Source organism: Corvus hawaiiensis, chromosome 3 (genome assembly GCF_020740725.1).
Source record: "Corvus hawaiiensis isolate bCorHaw1 chromosome 3, bCorHaw1.pri.cur, whole genome shotgun sequence".
Taxonomy (NCBI): Eukaryota; Metazoa; Chordata; class Aves; order Passeriformes; family Corvidae; genus Corvus; species Corvus hawaiiensis.
Genome location: NC_063215.1, coordinates 21,977,375 through 21,992,333, shown reverse-complemented (window position 1 = coordinate 21,992,333; position 14,959 = coordinate 21,977,375). Strand labels below are relative to the sequence as shown.

The 14,959-nt window shown below is 39.5% G+C and overlaps 1 protein-coding gene across 5 annotated transcripts in view; it reads right to left on the bottom strand.

The window, feature by feature from the left end:
• ARHGEF10 (Rho guanine nucleotide exchange factor 10) overlaps positions 1-14,959 on the bottom strand; it is a 112,287-nt gene that overhangs the window by 85,580 nt on the left and 11,748 nt on the right. For all 5 annotated transcript variants that reach the window (XM_048296439.1, XM_048296440.1, XM_048296438.1 and 2 more), the window contains one exon: positions 12,931-13,006. In XM_048296439.1, the coding sequence (XP_048152396.1) occupies positions 12,931-12,967 (37 nt within the window). In that variant the 5' untranslated portion in view covers positions 12,968-13,006. The remainder of the gene's footprint in view (positions 1-12,930; positions 13,007-14,959) is intronic.

Genomic DNA, 14,959 nt, shown 5'->3' with positions numbered 1-14,959 from the left:
TCTCCCACTTGTGACCACTAGTTCTTCAGTTCCAGGAAAGAAAACTGCAGTTAAATATTCTTTCATGCTGGTACTGAGCTGACACATCACTCTTCTGCCCTTCCTCAAAGGACACCCACACCAGCACCTGCGCAGGGGGAGCGCTGAGGGGCAGGGCAGGAGGGACCCTGCAGGAGAAAGGCTGACCTTCACCAGCAAGTGCTTCTGCAAACACTGCCCTTCACTGACACTTCCCAGTCACGCATGACATCCACCAGCATACCACTGGCATCCATAAATCACCTCTTCGCACAGTCACACAGGTGGAAAGCATCTATGTTGCTGGGGGAAAATATACACCTAGGACAAAACTGTGTATGCAAAACCACGAGTGTGCACTCCCTCCCATGGGAAGCGGATCAGAGCCAAGGACTTTCATTCCCATTGCACTCACAGTTGTGCTAAGCTGGCACTGCAGGGAACCCATGTTCCTGTGGTACAAGCACACTGCTAATTACACACAGCTTGCACGCACATCCAAAGCGAGAGCACAATGTCAGCATTACCAGTCTCTGTAGAAAACAGTTACCAAAAAACCCCAACCAAACTAAACAGTATACATTCATGCAAAAAGTGTTTCCAGTGATGGAAACAAAAGCAAAACCAGATGAATTAACAGGCTTTTCCTGCAAATAAATAACAAAGAAAAAAGTACAAATGCCTCTTTAGTATTTTGCAAATACACACATTACATACTAATTATGTTGTTAGGCATGCACAACAGATATTATTCTTCTGGATAAAAAAACAAATTCAAAACCAGAGTCGGAAGAGTAATGAATCTGCCTGCTCAAGTTTCAGAGAGACTGCTAACAACAGCATGCCTAATACAAAAAAAATTGCATTCCTTGAAATAAAGCCCAGGTCTGTGGATGTTAGGAAAGATTTACAAATAGCAAAAAGATTCTGAACTTTAAAAACTACTCACAGCACTAAAATTTAATTCTTATTAAGTAAAATTTAAAAGAACTGAGCTGCAAAAAATCAGAAGTCTAAAATAAAAGCATTAAAACATGAACCAGGCTGTCCAGAGAAAAGCAGGAACAACACCAGCAGACTTGCACTCCTTTTTAATGCCTCGAGGTACTTTTCAGTACTGACTACCCTATAGGCAGAAAGGCAGCTAAGTAAAATCAGTGTTTTGGGGCCATTTAGTTTAATTACTCCTCACACTGGTGGCACTGGTATTGTCTGCCACCACCAGAAACACAGACCAAGCCTGGTCCTGAGGATGTCTCTTTCACCTCAGCACCATATTAGCACATTCTGACATTAGAATTTCACCAAGAAATTCTGCTGGTGCTGTAAGGAAAGCCTAGTCAGATGTTATTTGGAATTCTGCATAAATACATGAGAGATCACTCTCTATGGTGAAAAACATCTATCCATATTAAAGGCTACTAGCTTTCCATCAGTATTTAAGGAATATGAATACACTTGACCCTTAGTACCCCCGAGGTCACCCGTCTGCATTGGTATAAATGCCAGCAGGCACCTGAGCTGAGGTACAACACGTCTGCTGGTGAGCTCAGTGCTGGTGGTGGCTGTGCAGCCAGGCTCGGCCTCAGCTACTGCGCACACGAACCGCTGAACTCACCTACGACATGCTGCCAAATGGACAACCCACACCGGGAATAGGAAAACCAGAGAGCTTTAATAAAACAGAAATCAAACAGCAGAAGACTATGATGTCATTGAGAAAATGAAATATCCAGCTCTGGCAGTGCAAGGACAGAGCATGTTGGCTAACCATAGGTTACAAATGACATACTAAGGAAAAACAGAAAAAAAATCTAGAAAATGTAGTTTTGACCATGTAGTCAACATATTTATGAAAAAATAACAATTTTTAAGGAAATTCCCACCAGTGAGAGCAGTCTGGCTTGTTATTTACTTCTACACTTCTTTTTTCTATCAGTTATCAACTATTAATATCTAGTTTTCCAAATAATTACTTTTACTTTGAAGCAATTGCTGTTTAATGGTTTGAGGTATACGCATTTCTCTAATACAGTCTGTTTAATTCCAATTAGCAATATAAAACTGCTGTATCATCTGGCAATACCTTGGACCAAAAGCTCTTTAAAAGTAATTGGGAACTCTATGAAGCAGAAGGCAGCCAGACACACCCTGGAGACCTAAAACAGGAAGCATGGGATTCCACTTCTACAGAAAGAAAACATACAGCTTGGGTGCATAAACTGACTATCATACTAAAGAAAAGCTGAAAGCTAACCAGAGCAAAAGTTTGGGTTTTTAGGTCTTCGATCATTCTAGCAACATCTTTCTACCAGGCTGACACATTCTGGTTAAGAAGTTAGCAAACGATTTTACTTCATTTTTGGATCATGTTTTTTCCTCCACCTTGCCAGCAATTGTACATACTTCCTAGACTGAACCTTCAAATGACTTGGCAAAGGGATGCCTAAATCCTGGATCACTGTTGTTCTGTCTGTCCAGGCTGAACAACCCTTTGTCTAGCAATGTCAAAACTCAAGCATTGGCTGGCACCCCGCAAAAGCACCACTTAGAACACCTAAAGGCATCTGACTTCCAACAGATGCTGACACAGAGCTGTTCATACACTCAGCCCATCTCCACAGCAACAGCCCAGGCAGGGATCATAAGATGCATGCAGCTCCAGGAATCCAGTTGTCCTTTTGGACACACTGCCAAAGGTTCCTTTTTCCCAACAATTATAACTCCATCTAACACTCCAAGAATGGAGTGCAACCTGTTCACACATTTAAAAATAACTAAGATTTAATTATTTGTTTCTTCCACTTGATGAATTCTGGACAAAGAAACAAATTAGGTATTACATTTTACAGCAATTTACTGTATCTTTTACTAAAAAAGAAAAATGTATAAACTAGAATAGGATGGTTATGTCCCGTAAATCCAGGACAATACTGGAAATATTCTGGATTTCAGCTGGCTTCTCACTTCCTCATTTCTTTGGTTACCCCTTTGCCCAGCCTAAAGAGAACTATTCAGATAGATTGATTTGTGAACTAAGCATAATATATCAAAAATATGACAAATCCATTACCCCAGCAACTAATGAGGAGGGAGTTTTAAAGCATCCCCTTTCTTAGTATTTCTTTTAATTACAGTTTGAACACATCTTGATCCTATTTGCCCTACCACAGTAAGGTCCTGTTTTAGATCAAAAAAAACCCCTGTGGAATTCAAACAAACTCATGAAAACACTAATTCTTACATCACGGAACTCTCAAAAATCCTGTTTTACAGTACCCTTTTAACACACCTTGTACCAGAAATTCTATCACCTTAGTGGATACTGGGCAACAATGGTGTTTCCTTGGGGCCTTTCAGTTCAACAGCCTCAGAGCCCTTTTCACTGCCTCCTTTCATTAGCCATGGAGAGGGAAGGAAGCTCTGCCTTGGCCGCAAGACTGGTCGAAGAAAACCACTGATGCCATGAAGATTTTTGCCTTTTCTTTTATACCCCTGTTATATCTTTTTTTACAACTTCTGTATTCTTAGTGCTTTTTGCCTACATTCTTGGACTTGTTTGTCAAGCTGAGAGACTGAACATTTTAGAAGCTTTGTAGTTAGACATCAGTGTGCCCCAGACCCCAAAATCCTCTCCAGAACACATTCTGTAAACTAAGATAGAACCATCCAGGGGAAGGCTCCTTGGGGAGGGGGGCTCACTCAAGCCTCTCATTGGGGAATTTTTGATAGATATGCTAATTAGTAAAACCTATAATGTTATACCAGATCTTTTGGGTGTGCATTTTGGTGCATTTGACCTGGACGTGTGCACCTAAGGATCCTTAAAATAAATCCCAAGGTAAAATCGCTTTTCCCCTTCTATCTGCGTTTGACTCTTGATTTTAAGACCAGGAAAAGGCATCACCGCCACAAACAAACATCACTATTCAGACCTCCAGCCAGCCCACATGGAAGTCAGGAAGGAATTTCTTCCCATATAAAGCACCTTGTGTCATAGGTTAGCAAGCATAGTCCCGGAAGAGATGTCCTTGCTAAGGGGTGCTTACAGTTTCCTCTGGGACCTGATAGAGCCTATCAGCTGGCCAGTTTGAATATGGACAATTCTTTAAGCCACTTAAAGTTGTGACCGCCCCTATGACCCACATTTAAGAATAGACAAACTCCCCCTCCAAGCTCTCTCTCGTTTCCGTGCTGGCACAGGTGGCTGCGGGGCCCGAGCGGGGGCCAGCGGGCCCGGCCAGGCCCTGCTTGGGCCAGGCTGGGCCAGGCCACGGCCATCCTGGAGCCGATGGACCTGTTCCAGCCGTGGAATCCCCCCCACTGCCTTGCTGTGGGCAGCCGGAGCGGCTCGGCTCCCCCCCTCTCCACTGCGATAAGCAACATTCAACATTCCAGCTGCAAAGCTGCAAGGCCGAGGTGAGATTAACCCTTTTAGTGCTGTGAAGAGCTGAAAACCTGAGGGAAGAGAAAGAGGAGATGCTTAAAGCTGAAATTCTGTTGTGAAGCTATGATATATCAGAGTATCCTGTTGTAATTCCATGAAGATATGGGGGGTGGAGTGTTCAACTCGTAAGCAAAAGCACCTGCGCTGAGATAGGCAGATGCTGACGCAGCTGTAATTTCATGAGGAGTTTGGACAGGGAGAGATGGAAGCGATGAGGACTTTTGCTCCAAATGGGAAAGGAGAAACCTCAGTCCCTAGAGATGGACCAGATGAGGACTTTTGCTCCAAATGGGAAAGGAGAAACCTCAGTCCCTAGAGATGGACCAGATGAGGACTTTTGCTCCAAATGGGAAAGGAGAAAACCTCAGTTCTTAGAGATGCTCCCAGAGATAGTCCTAAAGATGAAGATGAGGAAGACCCTTTGCTCCCAGGGAAGGAGAAGGGCCTCTGTTTTTGTTTCTGAACGGCTCAACCTTAAAATTGTACCCCAAAAAACTTCAAGAGTGGACCCTCAAAAGCAGTTGTGGGAAAAGCTGCAAGTCGGGGGAAGGGACTCACATGCAGCCAGAGAGACTCCTCTTCCCAAATGGACTGAACAATATTTGGAAGTGGGCGGCTGTCTCGTTGTGATAATGTTTTCATAGCATGAGCAAGAAGAGACTTCTCTTTCTAAATGGGCTGAACAAGGTTATTATGGAAGTCATAAACAGACTGAACATCTGAAGGGCTGTCTTTTTACATTGTCAATGGGAGAAGGGAGGAAGGTGGGGGGAGGAGGAGAGTTCTGAAGGTGTGGTATAATTTTTTTTCTTCTTTTAGGTCTGTTAATAAACTTCTTTATATTCTTTCAAGAATGCTTTGCATTTCTCCTAATTCTTATCTCACAGAAGATAAACAGTAATGAGTATTTTGGACCAAACCACTACACCTTGTTAAGAATTTGTTTTGTGTATTTGGTTTCCATGGCCAGGTTTTGGTAGTGCAGGGGCTACAGTGGTGGCTACTGTGAAAAGCTGCCAGAAGCTTCCCCCATGTCCAGCAGAGCCAATGCCAGCCGGATCTGAGAGAGCTGCCGTGGGAAAATGAGCTGCATCTCAGCAAGACCCAATACAGCTGGCAAGTGTTCTTCTCATGCAAATACAAGTGGGTCACCATCTGATATAGATGGGGAAACAGCAATGCCAGCCAAAGTCAATTCTACTTCCCTTTGCGATACAGGAGACTGCTAAGATCCTCTGGACAAACTACACTTAACCAATTCACTGCTCCCAGGGCAGCACCTGCATTTCTCTCTGTCCCTCCCTGCCAACATACAGAATGGGAAAATACAGAGACTGGGTGTAGATACAAAAATGCTGCTAGCAAGGATTTTCTTGCTATTTTCTAAGCCCGTGAGAGACTTTTCGCTCTCACAGAAGAGGTGGCAGAGTTATGTAAACAACCAAACACCTGCAGCCTTGAAATGTCTTGTTTATAGTACAATAGAAAAGTATTTTGACAATGTTTTAGGATTTTAGCCAATCACCCCCAAGGGGTGGCTGATCCTTTGTCCAATTAGACTACGAAGAGAAAAGTCTATAAGAGAGTTTGTAAAATAATTAAATAGATCAAACTTGCTGCACAATTCCTGCCTGCTGGATCTTCTCTCCTCCTCCCTACGGCTGTGGGACATGGTAATATACCCTAGGGTTGCAGTAATAACTGGGAAGTCACCCATCAGTGTTGACATCCCCATGGGCACAGGAGCACAGGCATCTCTCCTTCCAGCCCCTTGAGAAACTTCTACCAACATAAGGTTATCCAGAAACTATCATTCTTTCACCTAAACAAAGTTATTGAACTCAACAACAGACTATTTAACAGTCAGACATATTCTTGCAACAACCCTTCTTTGACCTACTAAATCATCTTCTGTATTCATTTTAATGGAAATATGACAAGGCTGGGAAGATGATTTCAGTGAGGAAGAAAAAAGAAAATCTACACATAAGGTTGGAAGAGTCTTCTCCCAAAAATGTTTAACAAGTATGTTTTCCTCAGATTGCTAGGCATAGTTTCAGTTCCTCCATGTAGGAAAAGCAAGCAGCACCTAACAAATGTGTCATTCAAAAATTCATACACTTTATTTATTACAATGCGGACAAGCTTTTATCTGTGCTCATGCACAAGATAAAAGAATTATAACAATTTATTAAAAAAGTGAATCTTTCTGTAAACTCTAGAGTAGATTCATTACAGAGGTTTTAGGCATGGTTAGTGAATATTTCTTGTGTTCAGTGAAACAGAAGTAAAGAACTCCAAAAATAAAAAAAACCCCTCCATTTTTGCCAGCAATTTATCCCAGCCAGCTAATGATAGATACAAGTCCTAAAAAGGCAAAAGAAGCATAGAAAAAAAATAACTCACCCTCTTCTTACATGTTGGCTCACTGAAATTAAAACTTCAGAGCTTAGTTTCAACTGTTCATTGGAAGAATATCCAAAAATCAGTACAAATTCCTTTACAATTGTTGGGGTTTTTTTAAGCAATCAACACTAGTTACCACCACAACCAATGATCAAGTTTTGCTGCAATCTCCTGAAAGGCCTTTATCTCATCATCATCTACTCTTTCTGATTAAGAAGTCCGGGCCTTGTCCCTGCACAGAGATAGCAAGTAAAGTCAAGTCACCTTAAAGACCAGCTGAGTCAACAGAAAAAAAAACCAACAAAACAACTACATCTTATTATTCAGAAGGAAAACACCAAATACGCGCCAAAGAATGAAGTCACCTACCAAGAAAACAATAACAGTAACATAATTTAACATGTTCTAAACAACTAGCAAAGTTTTTACCATTTTTCTTCAAAATAAAATGAGATATAATTATATCTATGTACATTGTGTTTTCTTTGTGGCTGCTAAAACCAGAAATAAGCTATTTATTCATCTATTTATTTCCTTTCTATTTTTTGTTTTTCCCAACACTTAAATATACTTGGCTAGAAGAAAAAATACATCATTCATAAATGGTTTTTGCAAAGGGAATTTTCTTGTTAGTCTTCATTACACAGCTTGTCTGAATTGTCACATAAAATAATTGATCCTTACCTTAAACAATGCATTTTCCTTCATTTACTGAGAGAAATGTGACCTTCAGAAATAAATAAATTGTTCTGTTACAGATGGGATGTCAGACACCAGCAAGCTATTGCCAGTTTCAAAAACAAGGAGCTATTCATAACTACAATTCATATTCTGTTCTCATTCTTCTGAAATCTTGGCTCCCTTTTTGCAATCATTTGTAACTGTCTGTATGCTGAAAATAGATACCTAACAATATTGTTTAGTCCAAGACCAACTCCTTTCATATCTGCAGTTTAATTTAAACAATGTCTTATTTTCCCAATCACAGTAAATAAATACAATCATAGGGTCTTCTACAGTCTTTATTTTCAGAAACTAAATCATAAAACATGCAAGTGTTTCCCTTGCCGGTATTTAAAAAGCCCAATTTAACCACCTCTTGTCTCAGTCAAAAAATTAGCTTTTTAAAACTGTTAAAACACAAATAAACTATGAAATTTTGCACTAAATAGTGGAAAAGGTAACTAAATAATCTGAAAGAAATACATATAGGACACAGAATAAAAAGCAGCTCCCACAGCAGAGAAATACAGTCATCTCTGCAGCAAAACACAGCAGCAGTCCAGCAGCTCCTTACTAGAGCTAATAAAAATTCTTTTATTTGTTGGTGGGGTTTTTGTTTGGTTTCAGGTTTTTGGGGTTGGTGGGTTTTTTTGTTTGTTGGTGGGGTTTTTTGTTTGGTTAGGGATTTTTTTCTTATAATATGTAAGGTCATCCCAGTGGAAACTTTTACGAGAGCACAGTTGTTTCTACTTCACTCTTACCCAAGGACTCAGGCCAGACTTCCTTCTCAGGGACAGAGGAGCAAGGACTATTTTAGTGTTCTGGCCCTGACAGGGAAACAACAAAAAATAACTGCGGAAAGACACAATCACAGCACTCAATTGCATACAGGATATCCAGATTTAAGTCCTTGGATTCCTTGCTCTACATGTCTCCATATCAGGAACAAAGAAATATCCCACTCATAGCTCTAGAGAGCTGATTTTTTTATATAGAAAGGTGTACAAAATGCTTTTACAATTGGTGTCTAGGAGATATTTTTAGTCTACTTCCAGTTTTAGAAAAAAACAACTTCATTTCATTGAAGAACATCTTAAATCCCAAACTTCGGCATGACAAGGTTTCTCATCTAGCTTTACCCAAGGCACTGGTGACAATGGTGTAGTTGAGTGAACATCCAGCTCTCCACTACACTTGGTCCTTAAGGACACCTCTCATGCTCCTCAAATGAAGAGTTATAATTGATTCTCTCTCAGTAAAGAGAGTATTTGCCAGTAATATGAAGACTATGCATTCAAATAAATTCTCACAAGGTCCTAGTACAAACACTGAAATTTCAGTATTTCACTTTAAAATTTTAACATATCTTTTACATTAATTTTCTAAAATTGGGAAACAAAATAAAAGTATACTCAGTATGATAAAATATACCCAATGCTTTTTAACAGTTTTCACAGAGAAATCATATGAGGCATAGTGCCATGTACCAGAAAGAGTGAGAGACAGACATATTAAGAGATGATGAAAATCCAAAACTAAGCCTCCTTGGCATAGAAAGTACACCCCACTCCCTTCCCCCAAGTCTGCCTTGTGCAAAAAGCTGTTTCTCAGGTATCCATCCTGCCAGGCAAACAAACATGGCTTTCCTTTGGAAACAGGCCCTGATAAACACCTCTCAAGTCCTCACTTAAAGAAAAGGACTTCCACTTTGCAAGATCACCAGATGTTTTCCAAGTAGAGGAATGAAAAACTGCCAGACATGACATCTCCTAATAAAGCAGTAATAGCACAAGTACAGGCCATCACATGTAAACACCATCCTAACATTAACATCCAGTCCCAGCTGTTCAGGGTGAAGGTTAAGTCCTCTACAGGAGAGACTCAGTGTGATTCCAAATTCTCAGAACTACCAGCTTTGTAATTCCTCCCTCCATAGTCTGCAGTCCACAGTATATCCTCTTCTTGTCTAAATGGGTTTGGTTAAGGACGCTCCCTTACAACAACCAATTAAAAGCATGATTATAACTTACAGCCACAATAAAAGTTGCCATTTTCATTTAGCTTTTAAGAAAGGATTTTTTGTTGTTGTTGACAGAACAAGAATCATCCTCTATTTTATTCCACAAGATAGCCATGGAATTCTTTTCTGTAAGAAATCTTAAATGTCTGCACTTCATGCCTAAATTCATAAGTACAGACACACTAAAGCAGGGAACATGAGCTAGTACTATCATCTCAAGTATCCATTTTGGAAGTGCTTCTTTGATTTTGCTCTTAGACAAGGAAGCCTTTGCATCTACCCCACTCCAACTGCTCCCTGGTTGCTAAACCATACATTCCCTCAACATACATAGAGAAAAACACAGGAAATTTTTAATCCTGGCTAATCCATGGCTACAAGAAGCAGCTCTTTTTAAAGCAATCTAGAGGACAGAACACACAGGCAATAATTTTTCCAAGTTACTCACTACTTGAATTTGCTCTGAGGTAGGAAAAGGTAACTAGCACAGACTCGCCACTACCTGATTAGCATGAATGGAATGTCCAAACACCTATGAACAGACAAGTTGCATAAGCATAATAAATTAAAACAAATAAAATATGTTACATTCCATTCTTTTATCACATGTTGTTTTTCCTTATCAAGTAGTGGCAGAAGCAGCTACACTACTGACCTTTACTGTATCTTAACTTAAACAAGGTAGAGATTCAGATGGCTATGGCTAATGAAAACACATTATTTAACCCTGGAGCTTTCATCTATTTTCTTACAACTTCCCCGTGGCAAAGATGAAGGTTTATTGCTATTCTTCCCCTTTGTATGTATTAGGATTGATACATACAAGTTTGGAGAATTTACCTGGCAAAACCATAGAAAACTTACTCGACAAGAGTAAAGCTGAGATTTATAGTGCAAGGTATACACTTGTAGAGAGAAAGGAGCCCACATGACTTTCAGCACTACAGCTATCTTTGTTAGGACAAAAAAATAAGTAAACAAAAAAATTCCCAAAACATCATAAGAACTTTTTTTCTTTTAGAAAAAGCAATTGATTTCATCTGTGGGCCCAGTGTGGGATTTTAGAATCATTATGCAAAAAGTAAAAAAAAAAAAAAAAAAAAAAAAAAAAAAAAAAAAAAAAAATTAATGGTATATCAAAGGTTTCTGGACTCAATAGGAATCGCACCCTCACTCTGAGCTAGGATAACCCACCAAAGTGCCCACTGTCTGAAGGCACTGACAGGTGCTGCTCACCCCTCCTGAACAGACCCATGGATGGCCAGTGTATATGCATGCAAAATAAACCTTCAATTATTAGTTGTTAGGTGTATTTGCTGTCATATTTGGCCCTAAAATCCTCACTTCTTTTCCACCTGCAAAACAGGTCATGAGAATTATCTAGAAAGTGAACTAAAATGTCTTTTAGTGTAATTATTAAAATGTATCTTCACTGATAATCCCTTTAATATGGTTTTAAGAGAGTTAGCAATGGTAAACTAAAAAAATATACAAGTTCCACTAGTTTCAGACAAAGTTTTTTGAGATGAGAGAGAAATCACAGAATATTCTGAGTTGAAAGGGACCCACAAAGCTCATCAAAGTCCCACTCCTGGTTCTGCACATGATCACCCCAGAATCATACAATGTGCCTGAGAGCATTAACCAAGCATCTTGTGAATTTTGTCAGGCTTGGTGCTGGTCTCTGGGGAGCATGTTCCAAATCCCACCCCCAAAAAAAGTAACAATTGACATTGACACAAGATTGGGTAGAGGAGAATCTCAATTTATGTTAAATCTAATGCCAGCCTATTAAGAACTGACATGTCTGAAAATAAGGACATGATACACATAGTTCTACATGTCACAAAAACCTTTGCAGAGAAAGAACTTGAATTCCGGAATCATAGTTAACTGTGTCACCCTGAAATCTTGTCAAGAGTATCCCACGAGCTGAAATGCTGCACAGAGTTGGAGCTGTTGCCGCAATTATTGGCTGTCTTTGAAAAACGGCAACCTCCTCTCAAGTGAAAATATTGATTCCTTAGGGATGACTCTTCCCCTACAGCACTACACTGCTTTGGAGATGGATTATCCAGTAGAGACAGTTTCACAGTAACTGTCACTAAACAAAACTGAACTGAATTCAGGGTCCTGACCACATGGATTAGGACATGGACAGCCAAGGAATTGTTGCCAACAATAACCTCAGTGGTATCTCAGAGCATAAATGAAACTGCCAATAACGTTGGCCAGAAATCTAACCCATTAAAAGGTGATTACACAAGTTCCTCCTTCTTTCACATTCCCAACTCTCTAGATAGTATCTAGTAACAGACCTCTGTGGCAGTACCTAAACAAAAGAGAAAGCAGTCCTGATCTAGAATGACAATTCCCAAATTCCTAAAGAGTTACGGCTACACAAAAATAAGATTAAAAATCCTTTTATATTCAAATGGCTTCATGTAAATTCTGTATAAACAATAAGTGAAATGTCCTATAGGCAATAATGTATATTATTTATTTATATTAATATATACATATATCAATGTACGTAATAAAGTGTAAGTCCATAAGTAATATTGTCCTATATAAGGAATGGAAAATATTTTACAGAAAAATCACTATCTGTACAAACTATAATAGCAACTTAACTGAAATAAGAGCAGCTGTACTGAGTTCAACCACAGGTCTCCATAAATTTATGTTTGGGGATGATCAGATCAAGCACTTCTATGAAGTCTCCCAGCACCCAACTACCAAAAGCCAAATCCTGTTAAGTATTAAAATACGTAGTAGCAAGCACAATGATGTGCTTACAGGAAATCAAACAGCATAAAAAAATCGCCACATGCAATGTTCTCTTAGAGCATAAACCTAAAAGGCAGTGACACAGTGTCTTTGTAGATCCTACCTTTGTGCCTTCAGAAACCTAGGATACACCAGAGGCCATCCAGCTACCAGCATACAGCAGGCAAGGGGCACTGAGTGTAAACTTTACAAAGTGAACCCCTTAGTCCAGCACCCATAATACCCTTCCATAAGTGTCTGTGCTCTGATTACACAGAGTTGCCGTAGAAAACACATTTTCAGATTTGGATTGCAAAGACCAATTGCTTACAGGTTTCTTCCCATCATGCTCTAACTACACCAGCGAGTGAAGTTCAAGAACAAAACAGGGTAGATGACAGGAGCTCATATTTCAACAGAATACCACTGGGACCAAGCCTTACGGTGATAAGGGGAAAGGGAATGCTGCAGAGGTAAAATCACTGCTGGGAAGATAATTAAATTCTTACAGAAAAATTGGCTTTAAACTCCGAACTATTTCAATTACCTTCTGGTGGTGGGGGAGGGAAATCATCTGTGTCCATTGTAGTGTATCCACCGCACCTTTAGCAGACTGGGAAACTCTGCAAAAATGAAGGGAACATGTTTTGTAGATGAACACAATTTCCAAGTATTGAGACACTCCTTTTCAGTTTGGCCAAGCTCATTCCTATTAGCTAATACCATTATGGAAGAGAGGAAATGTGCCTGGCTTCTTGCTTCCATATGAATACAGTCCAAATTTTTATGCACACAGCCCTCAATATTGGAACCAATTCTTTTAATGATCTCAGTAAGCCAGCTGAGGAAAGATGAAGTTTTTAAACTATTTTGTACTCTGCAGTTCCCACTGTGACAATCACAAGGAGATTACTAAAACATGCTACTTCAATATCTGTTTGGAGTATATATTTCACCTCAAAATCTTCATGAAGGGGTGAAGGATAAAAATTCTAGGAAGCTTATCAGTTTTCATGATACTTTTCTCTATTAAGCAATCAGAAATAACAAGTTTTAACTATACACTTTGTACACAGCTTCTTTCCATTGGTTGTTTTGCCAGTCTTAAAAATTCTGCTTGAATCCCTTTACTTCCACCTTTCCTAAGGAGAGTGAAGTACTAGCAACCAGGTTCCTGAGCATCTTTTCTTTCATCCTCTTTTCTCAAATGCCATTGATCTCATGTTTTAAGGAAAAGAGTAACTCTACAAAGCATTCCCATACTTTGGTACTGAATACACAACTAGAGAGAGCAAAGCCCAGAACCCATGAGAGACATCATCTCTCCTTCTGCATAATGCTACTTAATAGTGACATTTCAGTATTATCCAGAAGGAAAATCTATTGTGCTAAGCAATGTACATGCTCTGCCCCCAGCCCATCTTCACTCTAACTCAAGAGAAAGCATGTCAAAAAGACAAATTTCAGAACAAGGCTTAGGAAGAAAAGTAAGTTTCCAAAAGCTACAAAAGACAGTGGAAGAGCCAATGCTGAATTTTCTGCCCTGCACTTGAGTAGCCTATAGATGTTAATCTGAAGAAGTTACCTCGTCTGCTGGCAACAGAACAGCTCAAGACCTTGGAAGTCTCCACAGCCCAAATATGAAAAGATTAAATTGAAGGAGACAGTGAAATTCAAGGTACAGTGGCAAAATATTAAACTAAATGGATCAGAACACAGAGGTCAAATCAACTGCCACTTACAGAAAAAGTGGCAGAGAATGAAAAAAAAAAAAGCTTCGAAAAAGGATCCAACCCTAGGAGGCACCAAGCAATTTACCTCCCTAACACCAGATTTCCAAGGGCAAATTATCAGGACAGATGTGCCAGGAAGGATAACAACTCTGGTAATGCAAGATCCTATTATGATGAGACAATTCATAACAACTTCATTTATTAAGCATACAAAATTCCCTTTTAATTTAATTTAAACTGTCTTAAACTTTGGTAATTCTTAATCCAGTCCTAGTCAAAATCAAGTAACTTCAGAGCCAAGGCTCAGAAAGAATTCACCCAAGTATTCAACATCTGCCTATAACACAAAAAAAATCCATTATGTGCTTTCACTATACAGTGTTCCTTCTAAAGCTTCTCTACAATTTACATCTGCAGAGCTCCAAGGCATGTTCCAGCTTACAGATATCTGGAATGCATCCTGCCACACCAAAACTGTCAGCCAAAACAAGCGATAGTTATGGTTTGAAGAAAAGGCCATTTTTCTTTATTTTTTTAAAGCTGCTCGTGACTGGAGCATAGGTTTTCAAGTGTGAAACATGTAATAGCCAGCAAACCTCTGAAAGTGAGTCTCAGCCCCTTTCCCGAATGCATTTTACGAGAGTAGCTAAAAGGCTTTCAGAATGAATTTTTTTCTTTAAATGCATGATGCAAGCTTTTAAACATCTATCAAAGTTAACTTCAACAATGGTTTTATAAATCAATTCCTTCATCACGAGCAAATACTAACAAGACAGAGCTGAGACATGCAGCTTGATTTCCATTTTGATCTAGCTTACAGTGGCATGCTTCAAATTACACAAG